The sequence below is a fragment of the Oncorhynchus clarkii genome, chromosome 5, assembly GCF_045791955.1.
Source record: "Oncorhynchus clarkii lewisi isolate Uvic-CL-2024 chromosome 5, UVic_Ocla_1.0, whole genome shotgun sequence".
Taxonomy (NCBI): Eukaryota; Metazoa; Chordata; class Actinopteri; order Salmoniformes; family Salmonidae; genus Oncorhynchus; species Oncorhynchus clarkii.
This window is the reverse complement of record NC_092151.1, coordinates 71,223,349-71,237,998: the sequence shown is the minus strand read 5'-3', so window position 1 is coordinate 71,237,998 and position 14,650 is coordinate 71,223,349. Positions and strand designations below refer to the sequence as shown.

General features: G+C 41.4%; 1 protein-coding gene across 1 annotated transcript; it reads right to left on the bottom strand.

Moving 5' to 3' along the window:
* Positions 1-83: 83 nt before the first annotated feature.
* LOC139409337 (transmembrane emp24 domain-containing protein 5-like) lies at positions 84-14,437 on the bottom strand. The gene is made up of 4 exons (XM_071154319.1): positions 13,938-14,437; positions 9,716-9,813; positions 9,439-9,622; positions 84-2,546 (listed from the first exon to the last, which is right to left on the bottom strand). The coding sequence occupies exons 1-4, from the start codon at positions 14,112-14,114 to the stop codon at positions 2,328-2,330; spliced, it is 678 nt and encodes a 225-aa protein (XP_071010420.1). The 5' UTR covers positions 14,115-14,437; the 3' UTR covers positions 84-2,327.
* Between the last annotated feature and the right edge of the window lie 213 nt (positions 14,438-14,650).

Sequence of the window (14,650 nt, the reverse complement as noted above, 5' to 3'; positions counted from 1 at the left end):
ATCTACAGTGCTGTCTAAAGTCTGAAGTGGCTTCTCATTTCCTACCACTCATTTGAAGTCAAAGGACACAACAGGACACCACATTCAGAAAAGTATAATTTTTTAATTTGACACATTTACATATACAGAACATTAGTCTGTATATCTCAGATTATAAACTGGGTGGTCCAAGCCCTGAATGCTTATTGGCTGACAGCCATGGTACATCAGACCACATACCACAGGTATGACAAAACCTTCATTTTTACTGGTCGAATTACTACGTTGGTAACCAATATAAAATAAGGCACCTCAGGGATTTGTGGTAAATGGCCAATATACCACGGCTAGAGGCTGTATCCAGGCACTCTGTGTTGCGTCGTGCTTAAGAACATCCCTTAGCCGTGGTATAATGGCCATATACCACAACCCCTCAGGCCTTATTGCTAAAATATACTCTCCTCGTTCCATCATAAGGTTAGACACCTTCTCCTAAACATCTTGTCTGTAGGTTCAAAGCATTGAGTTTTTTGTTCGTTAGAGGCCATCATTGTCTTGTGCAGAAAGGAACAAAAAAGGTTGGAGAAGAGCATCAATGACATTCTATAAATTAAAAATATTCATTTTATTGATTAATCTCCCATGGTGATGCTTGCCTGAGCATCAGCTAAAATACTTTGACACAAAATGGTGGGCAGAGACAGACAGTGGCAATACAACCCATTGTAATTGGCTTAGAGAAGCTGTAACAGACGGGGGGGGGGGGGGGCTCATAATGGCACAATGCAAGACCCCTTGAACATCACTTTGTTATTGTATAGTAAGTTACTCTCCCATTGTAAAAGTGGAGAAAGAGTGGATACTGCCGCACTGTATTATTGCTTATTTAATATCTCAAAGCAGGGATAGGTTGAAAGCCAGAAGGGTTTACTACAAAGCAGGTTCAATGAATTATCTAGCTGACATTTAGATATATATGCTTGAAATGGGCATAAGTTTAGCATTCTTAAATTAACCAGAAAACCAATAGCTATCTGATTATTTATCAAAGTTACCTGGCTATTTCGTTGAGCATGCTTTGTAGTATACCCTTCAGTCCGAGAGGTGAACAAAGTCACGTTGTTTTGCATGAGCAGTTTGGTGTCCAGCCACAAGATGGCGGTGTGGTGTTACTCATCAACACAGCAGCGCATTGCGTATTTATAGAAAAACTATTTTGTGACATAGCAGTTAGAGAGAGAAATCAGACTAAATTTGTCAGCAGCTCCAAAATGTTGGCACATATCTCAGTGCATCAACCACATCTGTATGTTTGTCCAAGTGCGTATATGACAGAGCTACAAAACAATCAAATAAAGCCAAATAACAGTCAATTAGTTGATTTCCCAACCACTCCCACCTCCTTCAGTCACCCGCAACCCTTTTCCCACAACCTTCCCTGCTTCTTTTACTCCCCAGGTGCAGCGTGTGATTGCTGTGATGACACAGCTGTGTGTTAGATAGCATTCTATTTCTGTCACAAGAGAAAAAGAGAGCGAAAGGGGCAGGGCAGGTTCCATTTCGCTTCTGCCTGTATGACTGAAACCCGACTCGCCTGTCAGCACTAAGTCTGACAGACCATCAGGACAGAGTTATAGGAGGATGAAAAGGAGGGAGTAGAAGAGAACAGCCGTGATTTAGAGAGTTACATATGGAACCATTCCCTTTCCCCTACTCCACTTCTCCATTCGCTGGAACTGGCAGACAGCAGCGGTTTCAATGAAGAAGTGTGTGGGTTTGAGTGTGTGTGAGTAAGAGATTGTGTGTGTGTGAGAATGAGTGTGTTTTTGAAAGAGAGTGAGAGGGTGAAAGGCCGTATCAATAACCTACTCTACAATAAAGTGTTTTGCAACATGACTCACAGGTCACATACTGGAAGACCTCGAAAGACGTGACACAGAGACAGGACAGTCACACACCTCAGTGTCTGGAAGAAAAAGTTTAGAGGTCACATTACCATATTAAATTAGAAATACTTGTTCATTTACGCTCGCTTTTAAACACCAATAACGGAAGGTCTGGCTGGTGTTTCACCCGCCACTGATTATTAGATAGATAGAGCAGATACCAACACAGACCCTCTGACCAACAGCAGCTAGACAGAGGAGAACAGAGCAGAGGAAGAGACTGGACAGGTATGGCATTTGTGTCTGTAAGGATGTGTGATGTAACGTATGAGTGTGTGAGTGTTGTACATAAAAATCTGATGAGTTACAATCTCATCTTCACCAACAGTCCTGCTCGCTATTGGCTGGCAGGTGTAGACAGAGCTGTCCGTCTCTCCCTGGCCCTTCCCAGTGGGCGGGGTGTTACGTGCGCGCGTGTCTCTTGTCCTCAAACAGGGCACGGATGAGGTAGACCTGCACTCCCGTCACCAGCATCATCACCAGCATGTTGGTCATGGACCACATGTTGACCCGGTCGTAGTTGGACTCCTGGAGGTTGCGATCGCGAGCCTCGAACGCTTTGAGCACAGTCTGTATTTGAAGGCTCTTCCCCAGCCGGGCTTTAACACTGTTAATGGTGTCCTGGAGAGCAGAGAGAGATAGTAGTTTGGGTTATTGTAATAGTCATAGAACCATCCTGGAACTAGCAATATACTGAGTAGAGAAAGTAGACTGGACTTCAGGACCATGCAGATTATAGATGTTACCTAGAGAGGTCCTAAGGGACCAAGGCAACAGGACAGGTGGGGGCATGTAAACAAGGCCGACAAGTCAGTGAGTCCTCTCAAGGGTCCACAGCTGTACTTTACACTTCCTGCCTCTGACTGTGTCTGTGTACTGATACTGGGGGGAGGGGGGGGGGGGGTCTGGAAGAAAGATCAAACCATTCTGCTCTCAGGTACGTGTGTGTTGTTGTGACATTGATGGCTGTGGTGCTCAGTCTCTCTGACCTTCTGCTGTTGTGTTGGCAGCGTGTGTGAGCTGGGTCAAAGTGACACCACCTTTGTGGTTGTGTACTCTACGATGACGTGTAGTAATTCCAAGCATCTCTACCTCAGAGTAGTGTTGTCACGATACCAGAACTTTGACACCAATACCAGGTTTAGTATCACGATACCATCACAGTTCTCGATACCAAAATTATATCAAAACAATACCAAGGGAAAAGAAGAAGGCCTATTAGCCAATGTCACAGAATGGCACTTGGATCTTCTGAGTTCAATATCATTACATTTTAAATTTTACATAAAAAAAATCTATACATTCATGAATCAATTAGACAATCAATCAACTACATAACATCATAATGGTAATCATTTATTTGTATGGTCTATTAATAAACTGGGTTAATCAAGATGTAGCCTAGTTCTCCCACTTAAAAAGATGAGAGAGGCCTGTAATTTTCATCATAGGTACACTTCAACTATGACAGACAAAATGAGAAGAAAGAAAAATCCAGAAAATCACATTGTAGGATTTTTACTTATTTTCCACCATAATTTGCAAATAAATTCTGAAAAATCCTACAATGTGATTTTCTGGATTTTTTTTCCATTTTGTCTGTCATAGTTGGAAGTGTTTTTTTTGCCCCACTGTATACACAATACAGGTGAATTCATAGGTATTCCAGTGAAATAAGAACTTACAATTTAGGAATAACCATTACTAAGGATCAGAAGTCGAGACGCTTCCTAAATCTTAACCCTGTTATTCAAAAACCCAGCTACACTGAACAAAAATATAAAACACAACATGCAATAATTTCAAAGATTTGACTGAGTTACAGTTCATATAAGGAAATCAGTCAATTGAAATAAATTCATTAGGCCCTAATCTGTGGATTACACATGACTGGGAATACAGTTATGCATCTGCTGGCCACAGATTAAAAATAAATACAATAATGTAGAGGCATGGATCAGAAAACCAGTCAGATCTGGTGTGACCACCATTTGCCTCATGCAGCACAACACATTTCCTTCACATAGAGTTGATCAGGCTATTGATTGTGACCTGTGGAATGTGGTCCCACTACTTTAATGGCTGCGCGAAGTGGCTGGATATACGTGGGAACTGGAACCCGCTATCGTACTCGTCAATCCAGAGCATCCCAAACATGGTCAATGGGTGACATGCAGGCCATGGAAGAACTGGGACATTTTCAGCTTCCAGGAATTGTGTACAGATCCTTGTGACATGGGGCCGTGCATTATCATGCTGAAACATTGAGGTGATGACGATGGATTAATGGCACGACAATGGGCCTCAGGATCTCGTCACGGTATCTCTGTGCATTTAAATTACCATCAATAAAATGCAATTGTGTTCGTTGTCCTTAGCTTGCCTGCCCATACAATAACCCCACCACCACCATGGGTCACTCTGTTCACAATGTTGACATCAGCAAACTGCTCACCCACATGATGCCATACACAATGTCTGGCATCTGCCCGGTACAGTCGAAACCGGGATTCATCCTTGAAGAGCACACTTCTGCCAGTGGCCACCCAAGGTAAGCATTTGCACACTTAAGTTAGTTACGACGCTGAACTAGTCAGGTCAAGACCCTGGTGAGGACAATGAGCACACAGATGAGCTTACCTGACACGGTTTCTGACAGTTTGCTCAGAAATTATTTGGTTGTGCAAACCCACAGACGATCCCGCAGTTGAAGAAGCCAGATGTGGAGATCCTGGGCTGGTGTGGTTACACATGGTCTGCGGTTGTGAGGCCGGTTGGACATACCTCCAAATTCTTTAAAACAATGTTGGAGACGGCTTATGGTAAAGAAATGAACATTCGATTCTCTGGTAACAGCTCTCGTGGACAATCCTGGAGTCAGCATGCCAATTGCACACTCCCTCAAAACTTGAGACATCTGTGGCATTGTGTTGTGTGACAAAAGTTCACATTTTAGAGTGGACTTTTATTGTCCCTAGCACAAGGTGCACCTGTGTAATGATCATGCTCTTTAATCAGCTTCTTGATATGCCACACCGGTCAGGTGGATGGATTATCTTGGCAAAGGAGAAATGCTAAACAAATTTGTGAGTATGGAAAATGTCTGGGATCTTTTATTTCAGCTCATGAAGCATGGGATCAACACTTTACATGTTGTGTTTATATTTTTTTTCAGTGTAAATCAAATGGCTACAGTGGGACCTTTTTCTTACCTTACAAAAGGAAATTGAACAATATTTTAACACAATGCAATACTCACAATACTCATACCAACAAAAAAGCTGTAGAATTCTAAGTGTATGTATATCCCTTAAGGTCCTTGTGTAATGTGTTATTGTACCCTCTATCCCAACTGTCCTTTGTATATTATTTATGTATACTTGTGTTCCCCGTGTACTGTTGTATTATTGTTTCAAAATGTATTATAAATCACCATCTTGACTGGGAGAGACGTGAGGCGGGGAGATGAAGTGAATTAATAAAGTTTTTGGTGACAATCGGCAAAACAATATTTTGCATTATGGTCACATATTATCACAAAAAAAAGGAACTAGGGTAGTGAATTGATGTTAGCTTGAGCTGTAAGCTAGCAAGGAAAGTTAGCCTACAAAACTGGAAGCTACCGGGATCTTGCATTGTAAAATGTCCTAGCCTGTAATGAACATTGTTTTGATAACAGTTATTAACAGTTTCAACATCTCTACATGCCATTTTGCATTAAAACTTCTGTGCAGCATAAGTGGTGATGTAGCCCATTCTCCCAGTGAGTACAGTGGTTCCTCAGCTAGCAATGGGTAAGTGGAGCAGGCACGGTTAGGGCTGTGGCAGTCATGACATTTTGTCATCCGGTTAGTGCCGTGCAAAATACTGCTGGTCTCATGATAGCATCTCCAGGCCTCCACTAATACAAGCTGCTGATGAGAGCCTTCAGAACATCTACTTCAACTTAATATACACCATCACATCAAATCCATTATTTATTTAAGTCAGGTCTAAAGAAATATGATGATATGATGACAATGTATTTCAGAAGAAAATGTTATCTGGCTATGCTCCATGCCATAGGCTTGTTCATTTAGCTGACAAGATATGCCATTATTTTATACTAATAAGAATATAACTGAACTTAGCTGAATAAAATATCAATTATATGTTTCCCATTCCGAAGCGATTGCGCATATGAAGTGACTATGTTGAGCGTATAAGTGCTCATTTGAAACAGGTCCTGTACGCTATATTTTGTTATTTGGCAACTTTAGTTGGTTAATGATACAAATCTCAGAATGTCTTAAAAATCAAAACATATATGGGCTGCATGATGCAACTATAAACTATTGATGATTTGGGAGTCGCAGAAAAAGCTTGCGCTGTGTTCCTTGCCTGAGGCGACACAGCTGTTCTCTCATCAAGTGACCATATTTTCACCCATCAAACTATTCCCAATTTAATCTTGTCTTTATTAATACGTACAATTATTTTCGATTTAGCAGGGGAAAAAGAAGTCATCTGTATGCACTCGAATAGCTGCCGCGCGCTTTCCAGCCGGTTCGTTTTTCAATGATGCTGGGTAGGCTACTCCGGTTTTATAGCGGAGCATGTGCTTAATATGAGCAGCTGAGAAAGAAAGAAATAACACTTTTTTTCACTCCACCCGTTAAGCACTGTTTGAGGAGCATGATCGCTGCGCTACATGTGATATTCCGCCCAAACTCTGTTCCTTGCAGATACCCAGTGCTTCATTTGGGAAAATGTGACACATTTTGGAGTATAGGTTTGGCCAATCACTAAAGACATATTAAATCTTTTGTATTATTTTTAAAAATGTTTTTCTGCCATGCATAATATTGTATAACAGCACAATCATAATTATTCGGGCTTGGCTTCATATATAGGCCTAATCCTATGTGTAACGGATGTGAAACGGCTAGCTTAGTTAGCGTGGGAGCTAAATAGCGTTTCAATCAGTGACGTCACTTGCTCTGAGACCTTGAAGTAGTAGTTCCCCTTGCTTTTGTGGGGCGATGGGTAACGATGCTTCGAGGGTGACTGTTGATGTGTGCAGAAGGTCCCTGGTTCGCGCCCGGGTATGGGCGAGGGGACGGTTTAAAATTATACTGTTACATTGATGCTGTTGACCCGGATTACTGGTTGCTGCGGAAAAAAGGAGGAAGGTCAAAAGGGGGGTGAGTGTAACGGATGTGAAACGGCTAGCTTAGTTAGCGTGGGCGCTAAATAGCGTTTCAATCAGTGACGTCACTTGCTCTGAGACCTTGAAGTAGTAGTTCCCCTTGCTCTGCATTGTGTTTGGCTTTGAAACAACATCCACCAAGCCCATGTTTTACACTCAGTGGTTAAACGGACATTACAGCCCTGAGTACCAGTACCACCAACACAGAAAGTCCAGAGTGCATAAAAAGAGATTACCGTGGCTCAACGGTCATGACTCATGCTGGTGTGGCAGCAATACGGTCACCGCAACAGCCATAGTGCTCTCGCGCTGAAAGGGGACATTGGTTGCGACATGATCCTCTCTCAATCATTAGACGACATGAGAAACATTTGGCAGAAGTACCCAAAGTAAAAAACATTGTAGTACTGAACCGTTGTTTGGGTTCTAGCACTGAGAAAGTACAATATTTCAGTATACTGTGCAACACTGGCCCAGAAAGACAGGACAGACACCGATGTCAACAGGCTTCAGACAAGACCCAGATTCTTCTGCCCTGCTGGTCACACAAACCACTCTACCATTACTAATGGTAATTTCCATGTAAAAGGACCAGTGGCAACCAGTCATTCAGGCAGAGCCCCACCTGTTTTAGCTATTTTGGCATTAATATGTGTCACATATCAGTTTGCAAACAATGTAAAAAAAACAACAACAAAAAACATAATTGATTTAATAAAGCCGCATACAAACATGGTCTCTTTTTTGCTGTCTTGAGTAAGGCAGCTCCAAAATACAGGTGTTTTAGCCTAGCCCAGTGCTTCCTGTGGTGGTGGGGCAGCCAGTGGAATATACAAAGTGTATGTCCTCTAGTTGCACCATGATTAGCTCAGTGTTCTGTCACTCATCGGGACTGTGCGTCACCTCCAAGCAGTGGCGGTTTTAGCTTGTAAATCTTGACGGGGCAACAACAACAAAATCAAGTGGGATGCATGCCAGCAAAGCAACAACACAACACTAAACAATACATTCATTGCACCATAACGGTGACAAACGGTGCCCACAAACTGTTAGGGTCTACATAAAGATGTCCCAACAGCAGTCCCAACACTTTACCACTGCTACACCTGGCTTTCAGCGGAGCCTTGTCTGACAGCGAAAAAGTTAATTGAGCAATGACGTCGTGTCCCCATGAGTGACAGAACACTGAGCCGATCACGGCGCAATGCTCCTATTTTCTGCTGGCTCGCCCCACCACCACAGAAAGCACTGAGCTAGGCTGAAACACCTGCATTTTGGAGCTGCATCACTCAAGAAAACAAAAAAAAGAGACCATGTTTGTATGCAGCTTTATTAACTTAATATATATATATATTTTTTAAATTGTTTGCAAACTTATATGTGACATGTATTAATGTCAAAATAACATGTAAAATAGGCATGCCCCCCCCCCCAAAAAAAAAGTATTTATATCCATAATTATGCATTTCTGTGTAGTACAGATCAGGGACCGATGGTGAAATTCCGTTACCAGGTGTAAATCCACTTCACTTACTGTAGTTCATATTTTTTCAAAGTCAATGTGTCATGTCATAGTTGACACTCCATTATTTTTTCAGACATCGTTCAATCTTAATTGGGAGCAGATATTTAAGAGTTTTTGGAAAACGTGGACACAAAACTAGGTAGATTATACACAAATTATGTAACCAAACTTTGCATCTGCACAGCTCTTCAAGTAAATGTGTTTTTGTAAAATGTTCAGTGTAAATTGCTAAAAGTAGTGATTGTGCATAGAGTTGTATGGTTTGTTAAACTCTGTTAAACTCTGAAATCAATGGTTTTTGTTTGACATATATTTTAAGTAAAAAATGTGAGTCTGTCTAATTCTGTTACCGTGGAATTGCCCTAATCTGACTAACACATAGATTTTTTACCAATGGCTACCCACAGGGTTTCCTTTTTGACTATCAAGTATCACTTTCCAAGATCTTAAAAGAACGTGTGAATTCTGTGAAATGTTATGTGCGAAGTCGCACCCCCTCGCATGATGTAATACAGATGCTGAGTGAATAAAACGCACCCTCCATGATGCCATACATCTATAGTGTGTGTAAAAGCAAAGTATGCTTCCAGTCCTAGCTAGGACTACAAGTCCATCTTTTTCTAGAAGTTACGCACTTGCACACTCCGTGTCATGGATTTCAAAGCATAGGATTGGTGTAAGCATTGGTTGGAGGGTTTCCACCATTGTAAAATCCATGTGAGAAAGTTTAAGTACACACTTCAGGAGAAGGGTAAAGAATCAGCATGTAGCCTAGATGTAATATAAGCACACCCCCTCACCATGATGTCCTCCAGCTTCATGTCCAACATGTCGGTCCCATGGACGTACTCCTTCCAGTCCTCTGGCTCCTCCCCTTCCTGTTCCATGTTGTCCATGAGAAGCTCGAAGAAGATGATCTTTTCCGACACAGCAGAAAACGAGTTGTCAAAACAAAACATGTAGTCTCCATCCTCGGTCTCTACACTAATGGAAACACACCGGGAGAAAGAGTGAGAGAGAGCGAGCCCAACTCCATGTGAGTGTGTATTTCACACTTGCGTGGTGTGTGTGTCTTACGTGTATACTCCGTCTGATTTGCGGTGTTCGCTGTACAGAACGTGTCCAGTAGGAGACGACAGGGAGAAGTCAACATCCAGACCTGCTCCGTCCAACACCTGAGGACACACACAGACAAGTGGGATGGGTGAGAGACAGATGAGACAGAATGATAAAAGGAGAGCGAGAGAGAGACACACAGAGTCAAAACAAAACTACATCACCTATTGGCTTGCCTCGTCAAATAAAAAGTTAAATAAAAAAATACTCGGGAAACAAGCACAGAGCAAAATGCAGTGCTATGTGGCCCTAAATCGACAGTATACCATGGCAAACAAATTCTTGAAGATTTATAATTGATGTTGTTACTGATATTGTTAATGAATCATTCCATTTCCAAAGTATGCTTTTGTCGGCTTCCCTAAATGCAAGAAAAGTCCAACTTTCATGGGGCTTTCTAAATTATGCTAATTTAACCATGCAGTGGTAATTATGAAAATAAAAGCTCCCACCACAAGGAGTTGCTAGAGCACGATGGAACAAGGAAGCCCCGGCCGGCCAAACCCTCCCCTCGCTCGGACTACGCTGGTCCAATTGTGCGCCGCCTTATGGGTCTCCCAGTCATGGTCGGGCTATGACACAGCCTGGGATCGAACCCGGGTCTGTAGTGACGCCTCAAGCACTGCAGTGCAATGCCCTAGACCACTGCGCCACTCATGAGTCCTCAAACCATTTATTTCTATATGATTACACAAACTGTCTTCCTGTCCACGAATGGTACTGTAGAATTCTATAGCTAGTTAGACAGCAGCGCTGTCCACTCAGTAGTGTTGAATTTCGGCCTAAGCTGAGCTCTTTTAAAAGCATTGATTTTCCTTTGTACATCCTAATTTTCACCATTTGTTTGCCATGTGTCCTTTATAGAAATAGCCTTTATTCCAATGCATTAGATTCATCCGTTGATTTATTACCGTTTGCTTTTGTCAGTCAACTGTGCTCACTGCTTTGTTTTTCCAGGTGCGTGCGGGTATTGGTCTTCTCTGTGCGTCTGTGGCCAGAAGAAGTAGACCATTTATTTAGCTTGATTGTTTTCTATCAATATTTGTTTTCAGCTGATGGTAGACAATATGCCCATGTGGACTCCAATGCTTCCCACATTTGTGTCAAGTTGGCTGGATGTCCTTTGGGTGGTGGACCATTCTTGAGACACACGGGAAACCTGAGCGTGAAAAACCCAGCAGGGTTGCAGTTTGTGACACACTTAAACCGTTGCGCCTGGCACCTACTACCATACCCCGTTCAAAATCACTTACATTTTGTTATGCCCATTCACCATCTAAAAGACACACATACATAATCCATGTCTCAATTGTCTCAAGGCTAAAATAATATTTCTTTAACCTGTCTCTTCCCCTTCATCTACACTGATTGAAGTGGATTGAACAGGTGACATCAATAAGCTTTCACCTGGTCAGTCTGTCATGGAAATCGTACACTCAGTATACGTTAATGACAGCAGGCCTATAGTTGGCTTTTTCGGTCACAACCATTAGACTTTGTATTTGCATAGGCCTACTTTATTTTGGATTTGTGTGCCCATGAGAACTGTTTTCACGGCGAAAGATAATGAAATGTTATGTAGGCATAGTTACACTCAGTGCACTTTCTGAGATCTCCAAGATCCAGGATTCATACAGGTTAAAGTTCTAACTAAATGGTTAAATGCTTAATAATGGCAAATAACAGTCACAAATGTCATTCATGTAAGGAAAGAATGGTAGTGTTTTATGTCACATGATCTGTGAACACTCCAAGCATTCAACTAATGAATTATGGACAACTCATGAACTAGGGTGTAAACATGTTTTGATTCATCTCATGTAGGCCTATTATATTGAATGTAGGCTACCTGTTCTGCGTGTATTCATGTGTGTAAAATTGCCTCGACTGAGAGGGTAGGTTACTGCCAGTGGTGTTGGCCTAGTAGAGGGTAAACACAGTTTACCCACCTTTTTCAGAAAAATGCATTGAAAGTATAGGGCGCGTTACTTTTTTCACCACAACCGGCAATTAGAGTTTACCCACCTATCTTTTTTACCACTACACCACTGGCTACCAGTAGACCTATTTGAAGTTCATGGTAAAACACATTGTAGCCTAGTCTAGTAAATCGACTGTGTGTGTTAGGGTGACCATCCTGCTATTTCACAGGACAGTTTCAGCCCCAATTCAGGTGTCCCGACTTTTCAGGCAACAAATAATGTTAATTTGTCAGCAAGACACATCAATCACTGCAGGCCCAATCAATGGAGGCCTAATTAATGACAATCACTGAATGTCATTAGGCACACTTATTGGTGTTTTGTCACAGATGTCCATTTCCATTCATCAAATGGCACAAGTGTACATGCAGTGTACTGTTGTGATGCTAGAATTATTTTGTGGACGAACATGCACAGGTAGCCTACTTTAAGTGATTTGTTTGACAATCAGATGAAAACCATGACTGGCTGTGTGCATGCCACATTAAAAGGTCATCAATTCTTACCATTAAATGGACGTCTTTATTATCATTATTATCCCCTTTAAAAAAAAAATCACCCAAGAGACCACCCCGAATGTCACAGTGTAATTCGCACTCAGAAAGAGATAGAGGTTGAGGAGAGCTGGTGCTGAAAAACAAGCAGAGGTGCTTCACAATGTCCAGTCCAAGAACAAGGCCTATTTTCAGTAGTGAAATATGGTTGGATTGAGTCCATTCAAGACAATAAGTGAACAGGCCAGTCCCTGGTGCCTATTTCTCTACAGTTGCATTACTGGTTTACTATTTCCACAGATCTCTGCCTCCTCTGTTACTCAGGAGCAAAGAATGACAGGGTTTCCTAACTTTAATGTCTAGTTATTTGAGGATTTCCAAACACAGACATTGAGCAGATACCATGAAGTACTTAGAAATTAGTGTCTCCACAAACTAAGGACATTGTCAGTTTTGTTCACACTCCGATGGCAGAGTGGTGGGCTACAGCATGCCACATAAATAGCTTGTCTATGGTGTTAGCATGCTACAGCTAGACTATCCTACTGTTATGGTATGACAATCCGTTATGTCAGAATTGTTAAAATATTTCATAGAAAATAGAGGTTTTACCAGACTTCTGTGTTGAGATTTGTGATTCAGGGCTACAACTCAATTGGAAACATTTTAAACACATCAGCAGAGCACAATCTAGTGCTAGGCTAATGAAATAGGAGTAAGAGGAACCACAGCCTAGGATGGAATGTCATTATTAGAAAGGAACTTATAGCCAGTTCTGGGAAAAACGAGTTTCTAAACTAGTATGATGGCATAATTTCAAAATCATATAGGCCTATAGTTAGTGTTTAATACATTTACAACACATTTAATTTACTCAACCTATTCCACAAGTAGTTCCTAGGTTCTGGATTCAGATACGACCAGTGGTGTAAAGTACTTAAGTAAAAATACTTAAAGTACTTCTTAAGTAGTTTTTTGGTTATCTGTACTTCACTATTTGTATTTTACTTTAACATTACTACATTCCTGAAGACAATTATGCACTTTTTACTCCATACATTTTCCCTGACATCCAAAAGTACTTGTTACATTTTGAATGCTTAACAGGGCAGGAAAATTGTCTAATTCACAAACTTATCAAGGGAAGCGGTCATCCCTACAGCCTCTGATCTGGCGGACTCACTAAATACGTGCTTCGTTTGTAAATGATGTCAGTGTTGGAGCTTGCCCTTGGCTATCCGCAAATTTAATTTTTTTTAAATATATAATAATTATTAAATGGTGCCGTCTGGTCTGCTTAATATAATGAATGTTTTATTATTTATACTTTTAATACGTAAATATATCTTTTAGCAATTACATTTACTTTTGATACTTAAGTATATTTAAAACAAAATACTTATATACTTTTATTCAAGTAGTATTTTACTGGGTGAATTTCACTTGAGTCATTTTCTATTAAGGTATCTTTACTTTTACTCGTTTGATAATTGGGTACTTTTTCCACCACGGAATACGACAGCGCTAACCACAATCAATGATGGGATATGCACATAACATGGGACTTCTTGTGAAGTCATGCGAGTAGTTCTAGCAGAGTAGAGACAGTCTCCAAAGCTATCCACATGAGTTATATCAAGTGTGCTCATTTACAATTATGTGTTCACCCTTTCCCTAAGTAAAACCAATCATATAAACCCCTGGCACCTGATATTCTATCTCCAGCGACGCGTCCTTCTTCATGGTCTGGAAGAAGCAATCCTTCCGCCCTGCGGGGAGTGTGAATGTGAAGTCGCTGACCAGGCTCTGGGAGAACGCAGCCACCAGGAACTTCTCAGACACCAGCACCGAGAACAGGCACAGTAACATCCGGGCCACGTCCATGGTCTCCCGCTGCCTTCAACTCTTGATTTTGACTCCGTAAAGAGACAAGCTCTCGATAAGTGCTAGTTCAGTTAGTCAAAACGTAATTTATGATGACCAGCTCACCGTTCGATGGCAATCACGATGTGAGGACCCTGCCTTTTCAGAATGGAAATCGTTTTCGCTCAACGAGTTTTGATGTTTGAGATTTCAACCCAGCATTTAGAATGTGAGGATCTGAGCCTCAGTGCCTCACATTCTAAATGCTGGGTTAATCTCAAACCTTTTCTTATTCAATTTAATGTATTTATTGGTGCATAAAATATATTTGGGACACATTCTGCGTATATTATGTTACATTTAACAAAAACGTTAACACAGGCAGATCTCAGAAGACGCACGTATCCGTTGTATGATGGGCAATGTAGTGTTTAAGAACAAAAGACGGCATCCAACGCTGCTCCAAGAGCGCACTCGCATTAACAACATCAGGACCGTTATAATACCTATTACACCTAGCGGTCAAACATGGAAATGGTTCACTAAAAATAAGTGCT

Bases quoted from the DNA above. Each gene is read 5' to 3' on its own strand.
- LOC139409337 (XM_071154319.1), bottom strand. From the start codon at position 14,114: ATGGACGTGGCCCGGATGTTACTGTGCCTGTTCTCGGTGCTGGTGTCT. The intron at 9,623-9,715 runs GTAAGACACACA...TGTTTCCATTAG, and splicing joins AAATCAGACGGAGTATACAC to TGTAGAGACCGAGGATGGAG. The intron at 2,547-9,438 runs GTGAGGGGGTGT...TCTGCTCTCCAG, and splicing joins TGAAGCTGGAGGACATCATG to GACACCATTAACAGTGTTAA.